Source organism: Alosa pseudoharengus, unplaced genomic scaffold (genome assembly GCF_046254945.1).
Source record: "Alosa pseudoharengus isolate Yale_2024_CS ecotype anadromous, Long Island Sound unplaced genomic scaffold, YU_APseudo_1.1 YU_APseudo_1.1_scf_2, whole genome shotgun sequence".
NCBI lineage: Eukaryota > Metazoa > Chordata > Actinopteri > Clupeiformes > Clupeidae > Alosa > Alosa pseudoharengus.
In genome coordinates, this window is record NW_027468663.1 from 26,613,081 (window position 1) to 26,630,070 (window position 16,990).

General features: G+C 45.7%; 2 protein-coding genes across 3 annotated transcripts in view; one reads left to right on the forward strand and one right to left on the reverse strand.

Annotated features, from left to right (window-relative positions):
• stk11 (serine/threonine kinase 11) overlaps positions 1–9,072 on the forward strand; it is a 50,381-nt gene extending 41,309 nt beyond the window's left edge. For both annotated transcript variants that reach the window (XM_076294335.1, XM_076294336.1), the window contains exons 10-11: positions 2,392–2,651; positions 8,185–9,072. In XM_076294335.1, the coding sequence (XP_076150450.1) occupies positions 2,392–2,591 (200 nt within the window). In that variant the 3' untranslated portion in view covers positions 2,592–2,651; positions 8,185–9,072. The remainder of the gene's footprint in view (positions 1–2,391; positions 2,652–8,184) is intronic.
• Positions 9,073–13,328: 4,256 nt separating this feature from the next.
• Positions 13,329–16,990, reverse strand: part of cbarpa (CACN subunit beta associated regulatory protein a) — a 30,414-nt gene continuing 26,752 nt past the window's right edge. Inside the window, exons 10-11 of the mRNA XM_076293194.1 lie at positions 14,629–15,177; positions 13,329–14,505 (exon numbers count right to left, since the gene is read on the reverse strand). Coding sequence (XP_076149309.1) covers positions 13,329–14,505; positions 14,629–15,177 — 1,726 coding nt within the window. The remainder of the gene's footprint in view (positions 14,506–14,628; positions 15,178–16,990) is intronic.

The following is a 16,990-nucleotide window of genomic DNA, read 5'->3' on the forward strand; positions in this document are numbered from 1 at the left end:
TCTCTCTCGCTCAGAGGGGAGGGAGAGGCTGAGGGTCGATCCAGCATGGATTCTAAACTCTGTGGTGGATAGGATCTACAATTAGGTGTTAACAATACTACTACGCTAGGTCGAAGTACTCCCAAGTGCTATTGCGCCACACATTGTAGTTCTCCGGTTTATTCGATTGGAAAATCGCCACGTTTCACGTTGCGTGGCCGTAGCATTTCTATCAACTACTCGTGCAACTGTATTTAAGTCGGTAAAACGTGGATGTTTTTGATTACTTCTACGCTTAGTTGCCGTCAAAGCCCACTAGCATAGCAACATGCTAACACAGTCCAGCCGCGCACCAGAGCGTTTGAGTGCACGTACGGACACGGGAGAGGTATGACTCAACTCGTGAAAGTTAAGGTAAGAACATATATTACTACTGACATTGGGTGGCGTGTTCCTTTAAGGACTAGGACTATCCTCTGCAGGATAGTATGTGGACATCAAGGACTAGGACTATCCTCTGCAGGATAGTATGTGGACATTAAGCAGGGCTATCCTCTGCAAGATAGTATGTGGACATTAAGCAGGGCTATCCTCTGCAGGATAGTATGTGGACATTAAGCAGGGCTATCCTCTGCAGGATAGTATGTGGACATTAAGGGCTATCATCTGCAGGATAGCATACGAGTGTACCAGTGTGCATCAGGCAGGAAAGGTGATCAGGTCTCCTGTGTCAGTAAAGGGTTTGGATTGTTCTGGAACCTGAGACTGAGATGGCGAGACTGATCGAGCAAAACAAACCAGGCATGAAAGGGGCAGATCATCAGGAAAGCAGTGAAGGACAAATATAGAGAGATGTGAGGCCTCACCTCACCCATTACATCAAACGCTGCCCGCAGCACAATGGTTCTGTGTGTGTGTGTGTGTGTGTGTGTGTGTGTGTGTGTGTGTGTGTGTGTGTGTGTGTGTGTGTGTGTGTGTGTGTGTGTGTGTGTGTGTGTGTGTGTGTGTGTGTGTGTGTGTGTGTGTGTGTGTGTGTGTGTGTGTGTGTGTGTGTGTGTGTGTGTGTGTGTGTGTGTGTGGTGTGTGTGTGTCGCTCTATTACATTAGCATGAAGAAACTGCAGATTTCTATTTACTCTGTCTGCAGCTATCCAAACTATGTAAGCCGATCCGTCACACACAGTCTTCTGAAGTTTTTAAACACGCCTCTCTCTCACTAACAAAGCACACCTGAACAACATACGCATACACCTCTGGAGCACATCTCCCTACTGGAGCGGGGTACGAGGAATATCACATCTAACACAATTAACACAATTAGTAGGCTAAAGTCAGTATGAATTGCCTCCAAAACAGCTCATTTTATCCACAACATTGTGTATACAGGGCTATAGTTTCACCTAGGTTTTTCTGGATGGTGATATAGTAAAAAATAAAATACAAAACTAATCTGCACACCAAAATTAATTTCGTCCTGACAATTGGTTTACGGTTGACTAAAAGACACTCAGAGATCGCCGACCTTTGCCAAGGCCAAATGTGAAATTCTGAAAGTGGACCTAGGCTAAATATTTTGAGCAGCCCAGTGATGGGTGTTTCAATTTCCTTTCTTTGCAGCATATAGATTCATCTTCTTGATTGTTAGCAGCCAATCTAAGTACAATTCTTAGAAAGCAATCAGTAATTCACTGGACTGGAAAACCCAGACCCTGGTAATCAAGAAAGATTAAGGGTCTGGCCACGAATAAGGAAAATGGCACCAAGGGGTGGCATCAAGCATGCATTTAAAAATCTCACTGCATAATATAATAAATAAAATTAAAAAATTATATATATTATAAATATAATTAATATAATATAATATAATAAATATATGTATATCTAGGAGTAGGCTATTGTGAATGTGAAGGGATAGCCTATAGCAGATGGCCTTAAGCCTCTAACCACTGTAGCCATATGTGTATTTCTTCTCAAAAGAAATATTTAATAGTAATGGATTGAAAGTACGTACACTCTTAAAACGAATGTGTCGAAAATAACACAACTTGTGGTTTTCAACACATCTCTATGTCCAGATAGGGACAACACAGTTTGTGTTGTTTCTACCACATTGCTTTTGTTATACTGTGTGTGTACTTTTTTTATGGCTAACTTTTGTGTTATTCTTCACAAAATCAACATTTTCAAAAATCGGACTTTGTGTGTACGGCCTTAAGAGTGTGTGAGCCTTGTAAACTTGTCATCTCGCCAATTACTCTTTTCAAAGTATTTGTATCATGTGAGGTTGCTGTGTTTGGATCCCAATAAAACCATTTGTGTGCATCTCTCTCTCGCGCTCTCTCTTTCTCTCTCCCCCTCTCTCTCTCTCCTTCTCTCTCTCTCTCCCACTCTCTATCTCCCTCTCTCTATCCAGGGCAAATTGCAGAGGACGGAGACGAGGAGGCAGCGGGTCGAGGCCGGGACTTGTCTAAGGCTGTGTGTGTGAACGGCACGGAGGGTGCGACGCTGAAGCCCAAGACGGAGCGGAGGTCCAGCTCCTCGTCCAATCCCTCCCGCAAGGGCCTGTCCACGGCCAGCAAGATCCGCAAGCTCTCCACCTGCAAGCAGCAATGACCCGCCACACACACCCTGCCTGCCACACACACACACGGCCTCAACACACAACTCCTATCGGTCAGTACTGTGTGTGTGTGTGCGCGCTTCTGTTGTCACTTGGACATTAAAACAGGAAGTAGGAAGATAACTTATCCTTAGAGGATGTGCGTGCATGTGCGCGTGCAGGGCTGGCGCAAGGCAATCCTGCGCCCTGGGCATAATAGGAATGTGTCGCCCAGGGTTTCCGTTGTCCGCTAATTGCCGGACATTGGCCGGGGAAAAAATGAAATGTCCGACAAAATTAAATCTCTCCGGTCAAATTGTCTAATAATCCCATCTTCCTAACACAATCTGAATTTGAGAATAAGCCTAAAATGTAGGCCTATAAGAATAGCAAGAATACATCCTTTGGCTATGTTTTAATTTAAAGGAACAGGCTCTACCGTTTAAAGGTTATTAAGCAACACGCATACTGTATGCTGCATTTCAAATAAAGTGCACGCTTAAAATGTCTGTTAAACAACGAACGAATGAGTTCAAACATGACCAGGCCCAGGCAGACTAGCCTTAAAAGCTTTTTTCAGAGGCCAGGCGCGATGGATGATGGTAAATCAATTACGCCTGAAGCCTCAGATGTCTGGTCAGCTCCACCACCACCAGAGAAAAAGTGTCGGGCATATCTGTCAGAATCAGTGACGTTGGGGATCTTGGTACAGTTCTACAGAGCGGTCATTGAGAGTGTGCTAACATCCTCCCTCACGGTCTGGTTTACCTCTGCGTCAGCACGTGCAAAGGCTACATTAAGTGAATTCTGGAACTATTTTGGATACATCGTGGATAGTGAAGGCAAGCCATCAGGTACACAGAGGCCCGTTTGTAAAATATGTTTCGGAGTAAAATGTTTGAGTCATTCAAAAGCAATAGGCTACACATAGAACTTGGCTAAGCACCCCGCAGACATATCCCAACATTTTTAAAGGGTTCAAAGAAGGACAGGTTCAGGAATAGGCTATAGAAAACACCACTACATGATTAGTGCCAAGTTCATCTCTTCAGTTTTAGTCTAGCCTAACTGAAACGAGTATGGTTTCCTTGGATAAAGCGAACCTTCCTTCATCAGTGAATTTTGACGAGACATAACAACTGAACATATAACGTGATGAAAATGCAATGTTCACGCTAGTATAACTTGCAAACGATCTATTTAATATTCGGTCAGTACTATTGGTAATGTTTGTCATATGGCATGCAGACTGCAATTTGTTCAATAGTTATTGCCCAGATGTAAGATAGGCTACCCGAAATGTGCTAATTAAAGCCCACAGCATATAATAGCCTACCACTGAAGCTTGTTGAGTCCTAATAATAATAGCGGCTTATTGTTACATGGTAGCAAATAATGTTATTAAAGAAATATACATAATGTACACATATATATTGCAACAGGTAGCCTAATGGTATAGGCCTATCTGACGAAGACCTGGTTGGAACGTCGTACTTGTACACTGGTACCCTTTGCAACTGTCAAAGAAATCCCATAAACACGGGAAGGCCTAGAGTAGCCTACATCAGATGGCCTAAAGATTAGGCCCCTCTGCATAGCATTCAGTGATTTGCATGCAGTAATTTCAACACTAACCTTGATATAGCCTACTTTGGCTATTTAAAGGTACTTAATTGCCAAAACACAACACAATGTAAATTGAACTATAACAAACAATAAAGGACTTAATCACACACAAATTCCTATTTTACTGACTATAAAAAATAATTATGTAAGAAGTTTAGAACACAGAATTGACCTGCACACTACAAAAGGGCACCAAATTCAAAACAAATGACTCCATACACTTGGAGGAGGTCTGCGTCCTTTCTTTTCGTGATATTTTAGTATTTCGCCGTGGTATTGCCGTTTCAGTATCGAGCATCGAGATATTTATGGCAGGTATCGTATCGAAGTCATAATTTTGGTATCGTGACAACACTAGTTCCCAGAGCATGCTTTCTCTGTCTATGATCTGCAGGGTTAGAGGAGATTGCTGGTCCGCGGATAATTTGCAGCACAATCAAATGGTATCATTGAACTGCTGACCGAAAGAAAAAGAAACTAAACATATAGTACATTTAGTGCTATCAAATAAAGAGGCATAGCATTAGGGGGTTGTGGTGTAAGCGCTCATTCAATGTGTGTGCGCATTTGCGCAAGTGAAACAGTTGAACCACTGGAGATAATGTGGGTAGCAGCAACAAACAACGTAGCCTATTTAAAACGAGGAACAAAGCGGATTCTTGCTGTCTATGAAAACAGCATAGAGACTGCCTAGATCTTTAAATTGACACTAGTTAAGCATGTTTAAGTTAGGCTAATGAACATGTTGCATTCTATACAGCCTGATTATGCCATTCTTTAAGCTACATAGCCTGTTTCAGTTTTCCTCGACTTGTCTAATTAAAAAGCGATAATAGGATATTTGATCGGCATATCAAAATGTCCGGAAAACAAGAGGAAACTCTGGTGTCGCCCCTATATTCATAGACTGTCGCTGTTTCTCAAAGTAAAGGTGGGATTCTTCAAAGGACAATTGTAACCAGGCTCACGGATAAAACGGTAGCCTACAATTAAGGAATTAGACTTTCTAGCAGGGCTTGAAAACGAAATTATTTTTCAAACGTTCCGTTCCGAACGGTTCATGTAGGCCTATGTTTAACGTTTTCGTTCTTGCATGCGTTCCGCCACCAACATATCGGTCCTGAACCGGTTCTGAACGCAAAATATTGTTCGTTCTTAAAGTTCCGGCAGTGTTTGGCGGGCCTATCAAGTCTATTTTTGTGGACTTTACCTTAGAATAGACGTACTCATTATTTCCCCTTGATTTAGCCTATACCGTAGCTATGCCCAAAAATAATAAATCACAGGCGGCATCCAAAAACATTCAGATGGGCTATCCATCCCATAGCCTACAGACTTACTGTAGGCCTAACCTATGCCTATAAATAATTTCTTATCAAAAATATTTCTGGATACATGCTAAACTCCTTACCTGGTTGTAGCCTAAGTTTTATCCATATGGAGATCTTCCAAGGCTTGCGCTATAATTCCAACCCTGTTTATAAACGAACCTGTCTGTTGCTGACAAGGCCTATCTCAAATTTCCCGTTTAACTCTTCTACATAGATTAGGCTATAATTGCGCAAACATTTCAAATCCCGACTTTAAAACGACAAGCCGTGGACAGGCAAAATAGGCTATTACGCATAGGCTACAAACAATTTCCAAATCAGTTTCAGTAGCCTACGCTACGAGCTGGCCTAAGATCCGAAGTGGCAAACGTTATTAACCGGTTTTGTGGATTTCAGAATAACATTTCTGTTCCGGAACAGTTGAAGACCATTTTGTTTTCGTTTCCGTTTCCGCTCCTCGTAAAATTCCGTTCGTTTTCGGTTTTCGTTCCTTGAACCGGTTCGGAGCCCTGCTTTCTAGTAACATAAACGTATTATTATTGCAGGCTATTATACATAAATCTGGCTATCTTGAATACACTCACTCACAAAGACACACATAAAGACACACACACACATACCAGTGTTGTAGTACTCGAGTCCGAGACTCGAACTCGAGTCCGAGTCATTAGCTAAATTTAGAGACTTGTGACTTGACTTGGACTTGAGCACTGATGACTCGAACTTGGACTCGGACTCGTGCATTCGCACTCGCGATGACTCGTCGAGGACTCGACTTTTTTTTGTAATATATCATAAGGCTATAATTGTAGTATGTCATTAGGCTATAATTTGCTATATGATTTTAATATCTAAATTATTCGTAATACTAATTTTAGTTCAAGGGAATGTTAGGCTACTGCTTTGTGTCGTAGGCTACATCGCAAGTCACATCATGTTCACATGCAAAGCAAACTAACGTTAACTTTAACACCAAAATGCCTGGAGATATGGCCGCTGCTATTTCAATGTAGTAGGCTATTGTCAGGCAATATTAGTTCTCATACATGACATAACATTACCTAAGATTACACTCAGCCTAGGCTAAACAACACACACTGCTGCTGGATAGCTGATCATCGTGACTTGGTGAACAGTGTTTTCCCTGACTGACGCGAGAAGCGAGGTTCCATTCATTCATTTTCATTCGGGGCGTGCCCTGCTGTGCTTCTGTCTGTTAATTTGCAGCAGGCTATTATCGGATGAAAGAAAAAAAATAAACGTTTTCCCGATCAAGATATACAGTAGCATACTTCTTAATTTTGGTGTCATAAAATATAGAAGCATAACATTAAATTGCCTAGTAGAGTGTCCATGTAGTGTCAATGTAGGCCTACGTGTCTGCGCAAGTGAAACTGACTAACTGAACCTCTCGTGGGTAGGCCAGAAACAACTATATTTAAAACCACGAATGAACTGGATTACTGTTACTGTTCAAAAGAGCGATTTGATAGCCTAATCCACTGCACGAAAAAAAGGAAATAGCAACGTGTTCTATTTCTAAAAGGTGAATATCGTAGCAAATAGTATGGCGATGGCAGCTTAAAAAAACATTTATTTCACTCATCTTGCTGAAATGAACGTGGCCTGTTGCACAAATAAATTAATTAGGCAGATGATCTACATCTTCGTTAACCTAAAGCTAGTTTTCATCTCTATTGTTGACGTGAAATATGTCTCCACAGTGTCAGTGAAGTGATAACATAATTATGCAGTTGCCGGTAGCCAGTGTTCACGTCACGGGAGTCAGAAAGAAGCTACCAAGACGGGCCCTGCTCTGTTTCTGTCCCTCCCAAACTGCGCTAAAATTGTGTAGGCTATTTAACAGCCAGAATTAAAAAAAATGCCCTTTTATGATCCACACTACCTCTTACAAAATAGGCCTACTCCAACGTTCATCTAGCTCTTGTGAAGTATGAACTTATACAACATTGCCTATACAATTGTCAGCAGTCAGTAACAGCATAATGTGACTTAATGGCCTGTGTGATTGGGATGGGGATTGATAATTTATTATGAGTAGGCCTATAGGCTATGGTATAGCTATGGTATGGTATTCTCTCCGATATAATAAATACAACACATTGGGTTTGGCAAGAAATTTGGCAATACTACTTTCACACAAGTGATGGCACCCCTGCTTGGAGACAGAAGATTGTCCGTTTTGCTTTTAAGGATTTCATCTGCAATGGAAAAAAAAGGAACGACATGTAGGCTATGCTTACTTTAGTGCTGGACTTGGACTCGACTTGATCAATAGGGACTCGACTCAGACTCGACGTGGATCAATAGTGACTCGACTCGGACTTGACTCGGATGAGTAGTGGACTCGACTCGGACTTGACTTGGAATTTTTTTTTAATGACTTGGACTTGACTCGGACTTGAACACTGAGGACTCGAACCTGGACTCGGACTCGAGGCATAGTGACTTGACTACAACACTGACACATACACATAGACACACAGACTCACACAAGCAGGCACATACACACCTAGACATAGACGCACACACACACTCTCACTCACTCACTCACAAAGACACACACACACTCTCTCACGCGTAGACATAGATAGTGTGACTGACATTTGTCTCTCCCCCTGTGCTGCAGGTTTTCTCTCCCGTCTCCACATGCGTTGGCCTCCTACACCCAGCAGACACGTCTCCCCTTTCATCCCCATCGCCACCCTGGACTGCCCTCTCCCCTCTCATCCCCATCGCCACCCTGGACTGCCCTCTCCCCTCTCATCCCCATCGCCACCCTGGACAATGAACCCAAAATGGATGCCAGGAAAAAAAACCTCTTCTCCTTTTTTCTGTCATTTTCTTTTTGGTTTTGTTTTAAAGAGACTGACCCAAATGGGAAACTACAAAGAGGAGATGTGCCTGCCGTACAACCACCCCACCCCCCAACAACATTGTTTTTTATCCCCTCTTTCTTTCTCTCTCCTCTTCTTCTCTCTCTTCTGCAACTTCTCGAGACGATGCGGGTGGACTCTCAACAGCCAGATTTAGTTGCTAGGTTACCCTTTTTTTTACAGTAATTGAATACATAGTTAAAGACACTCAGACGTTTTATTGTGACATGTTAAGAATGACAACAACAGTAATAACTATTGCTATATTGAGTATGAGATACATATTAAAACAAATATATATATATATATAACTACCCCCAGTGGAAAGAGTTTTGAGAAGGTGTGAATTCTTCTTTTGATGCTGGGTTGGGGCTGTGGGTGATGATGATTTCTATACGGTGTTAACTGCATGCTGTAAGGAGCAGTGGAAAAGGGAACTTCTCCAACTAAAGGACTGAAAGCAACAAACAAAAAGTTCAGACGCTTAACGACACCATCTGACCATCTGGCCCGGTCACCTGCTTTTTCTTCTCTTCATTGTTTTGGCTTTTTCCATCTAGGGTTTCTTTTTGTTGTTTTGTTTTGTTGTTGTTTTTTTTTTTCAATAAATATTTTTTAATTATTATTTATATAAAACACATCCCAACCAACCCAAATTGTGTTGTCTTCATTTCAAGGTAAATCCCTGAGAAGAACAAATTGTTGTGTTGTGTTTTTGTAAGTGAAGTGAATCCTGGTCTATTTATATTATATTATTATTATTATTATATCTGCCGTTGACTCACCTTGACTTTGATCTAGCGTGGCTTTGAGGCTGCTGCGGAGAGTCGCTGGCACGCTCCCTTTTGATCATACCTGCCTCCCTGACGCGGGATTGCGGAGCTGCCTCCAACCATGAGCTGTGGAACTCTGAATGCTCACATGGCACGACAGGGAAACCCTGGGGAATCGGGCCTCTTGTGGTAGCTGCGGCAACCGTGTGTGTGTGTGTGTGTGCGCATGATGGAGGCAGCCAGCCAATCAGCAGCCAGAGATGGAATCGCCGGATGAATTGAGATGACGTGCACCTGAGCGAGGGAGTGAACGAGCCAGTGAAGGGGTCAGAAAACAAACACGTCACCACCAATTCTGACGCACATCAGCAGCAGCTTGTAGCTGACAGTGGACCAGCTAATATAATAATGCCCATACACATATGTGAAGAGGTCTAGAAATCAAAGGCTACAACAGCCCTGAGGAAAAAGCGACTAATATGGTCAGTTATGAATCCTCATGTACGATGAGTAAGTGTATGAAAAGGACTAAAATTAGAAAACCAACCCACTAGCAAGAACAAAGCTACATTGCTTTTATTTCACTGGGAAAAAAAATGAGAAAGACACCAAAAATAAACACATCAGTTGGTCCCTTCTTTATCTCTAATTCAAATGATACATTTTTAAACAAGACAGAGCTTCGCTCCTCCCTATCAGAAGTAGGGCACTCAGCGTTTGAGATGGGGAAGCAAGGCTTTTTTGAGCAATCAATGCTGTGTTGCTTCTCTCCAGGCTATTTAAATCTCCACAAAGGAAACAGTGAAAGGGGATAAAAGCTTTTACCATCAAGGGTTGGGGGTGACGGTGCCAACACTAGATTTCTGAGAAAACCGCTATTTCCCACATATAAGTAGTTGTTTTGTGACTGGTAATTTTTAGGGATGTTGGGCCACTCATTTGTCCTGCATTGGGTAACCTAAGCTAGTTAACGCAACACACATATTAATTCAGGTAAGCCCCTGATCCATACTTTGTGGGCATTTCCTTACCAAACCTCTAAAAGCTCTGAGCTCTGGTACTGCACGCCTCAAGAGGTTGGAGACCCATAGCAGGTTAAAGCAGAGGGCTGTGGCTGTGTTCTATTGGTGGAGCTGGGGACACCCTTACTTTCCCAACCACCTCCTCTCTCCTTATCTCATTTCCTTGACCTTGGCTGCAGTGAGGTTAGTGGTAAAAGGCCACTCCTTTTAATGGACTCTTGCGCCTGCACGTCAGTACACCCAAATCCCAGAGCGTATGCTCCATAATCAATAGTGATTGGGAGGTGAGTGGTGGCTTCATCCCCAGGAGATGTAGGAAGAACGTGAAGCATTGATCAGAACAGAGGAGATCTGGCACCCCAGAGGCTGCATCATGGGAGTAGATGGAAGGGCAGGCTTGGATCTCACCGTCCAAACCGAGGGGGAAGGAGCTGTGCGTAAAGAACTCAGCATCTGTGTTGACCAAAAGGGGCTTTTGCTCAGCAATGCAAAGCATGACATGTCACCTGTCCCTCACGCTGACTGGCAAAGGGTCCTAGCTCTGAGGTAGAGCTGACTCTAACTAGGAAGAGGCAAGACACTTATGCTAACTAGCTGTAGGGAATGACCCATGAAGTCCTTTCAGGTGTGGCTCCCTCTTGGAAGGGATGTAATCAGTGCAGTTCAATGCATGATCCTTCCTTCTCAACTGTCAGAGATCCTGAAGTATAATGTTACAGATGCTAATGTCATCGTGCTATCGCTAGTGTTTCCCAGTGCTGATGGACAACATGGACAGGAAGCACAACAGGTATGTTTTCAAACCCATTTCATGTGACATGCAGTGAGAAACACAACACTACCAAGAGGCACTAATCAACTGAAACATTTATCATGCATCTAAATTGTGTTGTGCAACTCCATACACAATTTAAGCTGATTTTCTTCTTGACTTTTTATTATTATTATTATTATTATTATTATTTTTAGACCAATGACATCAATGATGTAGCAAAACGCAAATGTCCATAAACAACCGTAAAATAAATAAACAAATAAATAAATGCAATGCAATGAACTCTGTAGATAGTACAAACTCATAAAAGTCCCCACAAACCAGAAGTGATTGATATTTGTGTGTAAAGGTCTTCTTATGAGACCCTACAAACCCACTTCCAAAAGACATGTCCGGTTGTCTACATGTAGAATGGCAAACGTTTGACAATGAAGAGAGCAAGCAGACTTTAATTCCCTCGCAATAGACCTCTGAAGTTCGCCTACAAAAAAGCAGTCATCTTTGACATCCGGTATCTGGCGATTTTTCCTATGGGAAAATAACATGGGGATTTTGAATTATCGCACCTGAGTCTCGCGGGGATGAAAAAGTCTGAAATGCAGACGTTTTCCTGAACACACTTTTGTCCCTCTGCCTTCGAGTGGATACTGTGATCTCCAGTATGTGAAGGCGGCACACTTAGATTTTTGCTACCCCAGAGCTAACTTGCAATGAAACTTGCCATAGGTAGGTACCTTCAATTAACAACCGGATCTCCTTATATGGGCAAAGATGGCCGTTTTGGTTCTTTTTTGTAGGCGAACTTCAGAGGTCTATAGTGCAGAATGTTTTCAACTGTGTATATGTGTGTGACTGTGTGTGTGTGTGTGTATGTGTGTGTTTTTCTTTTTTGTCTTAATGATATCTACATGATGCACACTCCTAGAGATGATGCTGATATGCACACAGTGAGCATGCTGACAGGAGGCTACTGTTGACCACACACAGCGGGCAAGCAGGGGCATCATGTCAGGAGGGATACATGGGAAAGCTGAGCCATCACAATCAGGAGCATCGTGGGGCATTTCTCATGTTACTCTAGCTCTGGAGGACAGCTCAAATGCCCTCCCATAATGCAGTAGGCTCCACTACATAAACCTTAACTAAACTGGAATTAGGGCATGCCATGTCCAGCTTCTGTGAAAAAGTAAGCCACATTCTGCACCCTGTTGCGAGGGGTAGTCTTATCTAGACTATGAAACCACAGGGGACTGTTAGATATACTCGTGCCCCCCAACCCCCATCAGCAGCTCGGCCCCTGTGTGTCCTGATCTCCTCTTTCTCTCCTCTTACATCTTCCAAAAAACAGCATCCGCTTGGAGCAGCCTGACTTCTTCACTTGGGAATGATATGGGATGAGGTGATGAGGACTTTTTACATAGTGTACAGGGTCTAGTTGATTTGATTTCATTAGTTATTTTTTTAATTTACTCCCCCTCCCCCCTTTCATCTTCCCCTAAACTGCTGGAGAAAGGTGAGAACCACGTGGGCAGGTGAGTCTGAGTGGGACTCCGCCCTGATCCGGCCCAGATGTGGCGCTCATCCGGCCCAGACTCAGTAGCTCTCTGTGTTGTTGTTGTTGTTTTTGTTGGTTGGGGGGGGGGGGTGGCTGAGGTTCCAGGGGCATTTCGGGGAGTAGCGGGGATTTGATCTCTGTCCTTAGTCACTCCCATTCCTGTGCATTTCACAATGACTTCACAGAGAGGTCAGCGCAAGGACGCCAGCATGAGGGAATAGCCCACACAGGAGACCGATGCCCACACACAGTCTCTCATCAGTGACCGAACACCATCAGTGACCGGACACCATCAGTGAGAGATGGCCATCAGTAGCAGTCAGTCTCCCTCTGCTGAGCCGAGAGCATGCCGGCCCATGCAGAAGCATGCGAGGGCACAGGTTGGGGCCTTCTGGACGCCACCACACCCTGCTGTACTCCTGGAGCTGTGCACAGAGCCAGGGGCGAGGAGCAGGTCGGACCGACAGACTGGAGAGCATTCCGGTCTCGAGAGGACAGTCCAGGTCAGGAGGAGATGTGGAAGTTCTGAGCTCGATCTGTTTCTGAACACAGCCTCCGTCAGGGCAGACACATGCTGTGGGCTCCGTCACACGGGTGTGTGAAGGGGGGTAGTTGGGTGACGGGTCATGAAGAGACTGGCAGAGTGGGGTTAGGGTCGGGGTGGCAGTCCGGCAAGCACCAACAAACCCTAATCCAAGTCCTAGTCTCTATACCAGCAAAAACCCAATCCCAATCGCAATCTTAATCTGAGTCTTTCTTCTAATTTGCCTCTCTACTCGGTCATGTCATCTGAAGATGCACAGGCAACCACCACCGTTTGCTCCTGGACACAGTGTGTCCTTCGCAGGCCACCGTACAGCCTCTCTTCCAGGTTGGCAGCTATCTTATCGGCTGCCAGCAACCCAGGGTCCTCCAGGGTCCCACAATGCTCTGGACCAGGAGTGGGGATGACGCTCAGACCTCCCATCTCCTCCATGCTCTCATATCCTTGCTCCGAGTGCATGACTGTGCTTTGGATGTCACCACCACTGCTGCTGCTACTGCTGCTGTTGTTGTTGCTGCAGTTGTCCTCCACCTTGTCCTCCTTCACCTCCACCTGCTCCTCCTCCAGCTCCAGTGTGTCCTGCTCGTCCACGCTCCCTGAGGCGCTCTTGGGCTCCTCTGTGCCCTCCTCTCCCCCCTCGCTATTCTCCTCGTCAGCCGCACTGGCGATACGGGGCAGGGGCCCATGCAGGTGGTGGTGGTGATGGTGGTGGTGGTGGAGCTGGTAGCGGGCGGTGGCGGTGGGCGTTGAGGCGTCCAGCGGGTAGCCAGCGCTCTCCCCCCTCCTCAGTGGCCCCCAGCGGAGGCGCTCCAGGGAGGGCGAGAGCCGGGCGGTGGCTGCGGCGGCGGATCCCCCAGGGTCGCTGTGCTGCTTGGCGCGCTGCCACTGGGCACGGAGGTGCAGGCGGGAGGAGCGCGCGGAGCGAGAATGGTGGTGGTGCGGACGCGGGTCCAGGCGCGGGTCGTGCCGCAGGAACTCGTTGAAGAGGGCCTCGGTGCGCTCGTCGATGCTGTAGTCACGGCGACGATAGAGCCAGGGCTTCTGGGCCAGTGGGGACTTGACGATGGGCAAGGTCCGCGGCTCTTTGGGGATGACGGCCACGGGCGCGGCTGCCGCCAGCGAGAGCTTCTCGGGTTCCACATCGGCGTGGTTCTCCTCGGACTCCAGTTCCAGTTCCGTCTCGTCGGGATCCTCCTGCAGGAGCCGGGCCTCGAAGCTCTCACACACTGTCCCCTTCCGCCCGGTGCAGGTGAAGTAGCGCCGACGCTCCGACGCCGTCTTCCCTCCTCCGCCACCTCCTCCTCCGGCGAGGGGCGGAGCGTCCATGGAGGCGTAGCCGCTGTCCATCTGCAGCAGCTTCCTGCCGCCCGCCTCCCCGTCACTGCCCCCTCGCTCCGAGTCCACGCTGTCGCCCCCACCTCCTCCTCTTCCTCCTCGCCGCCTCCTCTCTCTGTGCCGCTCCTCCTCTTCATCCTCTTCCTCCTCTTCCTCCTCCCTGGGCTCCGTCACTGCTGGAGGCTCGTCGTACGGGAGCTCCTCGTCGATGTCCTGCGACTGGAACATCATGGCAGCCGCCCCCGAACCTGCCCCTGCTCCCGATACTGCGCCTCCCCCTGCCTTCCCAGCACCCCCTAGTGATGAGAGGCTGTCGGCTTCGCTGCGGGTTGAGTCGCGGTCGTTGGAGCTCAGGTCGGAGGAGGCGTACTGCTCCAGAGAGGCGCGCAGACTCCAGATGTCGCGGTATGGGGTCGGCTCCGCTGTGTCACCTCCACCGTCCGCAGCCCCCTCTGTCCTCCGACGCAGAAGCCCCCCCGGACCCCCCCAGCCACGGAGCCCACCCTGTCCTCCACCTGCTGCTGCGCCTCCTCCAGAGGCTCCCAGCGCACCTCCCTCTTCCTCCTGATCTTCATCCTCCACCTCCTCCTCTTCGTCTTCCAGCTCGTCGTCCTCGTGTGCCGCGTCCAGCCCGTTCTCCTCCCCCACAGGGTGTGACCTCATGGTCAGGGTCACGGGGAGGTCAAAGGTCAACTCAGGCTCTGCCCCTGAGCTGAGCTCCATCACCGCTTCCACCTCTAGCCTGAAACAGAGAGGGAGAGGGAGAGAGGTAGAGAAAGAGAGGATGGGAGACAAGAGGGAGAGAGAAAGAGATAGGGAGAGAAATAAAGAGAATGATAGAGAGAAAAAAGAGGTTTGCTTTCCACTCTTCAAAATATTTACTATTTTCTATTCATAACATTCAACTCTTCATAACATTCTCTCTTTGCATTTCATAACATTCTTTCTTTTCTTTACATAACTTTCAATCTTTTCTGTAGGCTTACATACAGTATAATGTTCACTCTTAGTATTTCCTTTTCTTTTCATAATGTTCTCTCTTTGTTCCGTAACATTTACTTTGTTCTGTTTGTAACATTTACTCTTTCTTTTAATAATGTTCAGTATTTTCTTTTTTACAATGTTCACGCTTATCTTTTCATAACATTCATTATTTTCTTTTCACGTTTACTCTTTTAGTCACTCCTTTATCTTTCTCTACTGAAGATCTGGAGTAACTGTGGCTGGGGACAGTCCTCAAGTCTGCAAGTAGCGTACTGTGGAAAGAAAACCACCGTCTCTGTGCCAGAACAGAGCCACATCATAGCCGCATTTGTGCCAGAGCTGGCTGTGCCTGTTAAGGCCCGGACACACCAACCGAAAGCAGTCAGACTGATCAGTCAGCTTCCGTCTCCCTTAACGGTCAAAAAAGTGCCTCGGAATACACTGAAGCGACACCGACTTGAGTGTACGTTCTGTGCTTTCGCGAAACTTAATAAGTCTCCATAACAGCAGGCGGAGCTATATGATTGTCTAGTTACCAAGATGAATCATAAAAGGATTCACCAATGGAACAAAATGGCACTAGTTTCAGACTTATCTGATTAAGCAATAAGAAAATATAAATACAAAGGCCTACTGGTAACCGGAGGGTTGGCGGTTTGAACCCCGACTAGTAGGCACGGCTGAAGTGCCCTTGAGCAAGGCACCTAACCCCTCACTGCTCCCCGAGCGCCGCTGTTGTTGCAGACAGCTCACTGTGCCGGGATTAGTGTGTGCTTCACCTCACTGTGTTTTCACTGTGTGCTGAGTGTGTTTCACTAATTCACAGATTGGGATAAATGCAGAGACCAAATTTCCCTCACGGGATCAAAAGAGTATATATACTTATACTTATACTTAAATATATATTGTGTACTGTTTTATTGTCATTGCTTGTGTGTGATGCCAACGAAACACTCTTTCGGACACGGAAGAAATAATTTATTTCTGCCCATTAACGGGGCTAGCTAGCTAGCTAGATAACGTTAGCACAGTAAACGGAAAGTGAATGGGAACGGCTAGTGATGTTCGCTAGCTAGATAGCAGCTAAGGACTTTGGTTAAACTTGTATATTGTTGCAAACTAACCTGAAATAACATACATTCAGCAACTTTGTGGTAGTCTACTAGTTCTAGCAAAAATATGTTAGGATAGATTATCAACCACCTCTGTATCTAGAACCTTTGGGAACAGGTGGTTGTGCACAAGAGATTTGCTGAGACAGTGACAGATCACAAACAAAATTATTTTTCTCTTTATTTATTTCGTTTGAAAACACAATTTCAATGTTGGAATGTTAGGAAGACATGTGGCTTGTAGAAAATGGGTTCATAACTTACATCCCTGAATGTAGGGCTAATGGTCATAGTCCGAGATAATAATGTTTAATCAAGGGCTAGCACTCCACCAATCAGATTGGTCATTGAGTCCGACTGCCCACTGGCTGATTTGACAAGTCAAATCAGCCAAAATGTACGCCAACAGCTCCTTCCGACAGACGACGGCACGGAACACACCAAACAGACTCGAGTCAC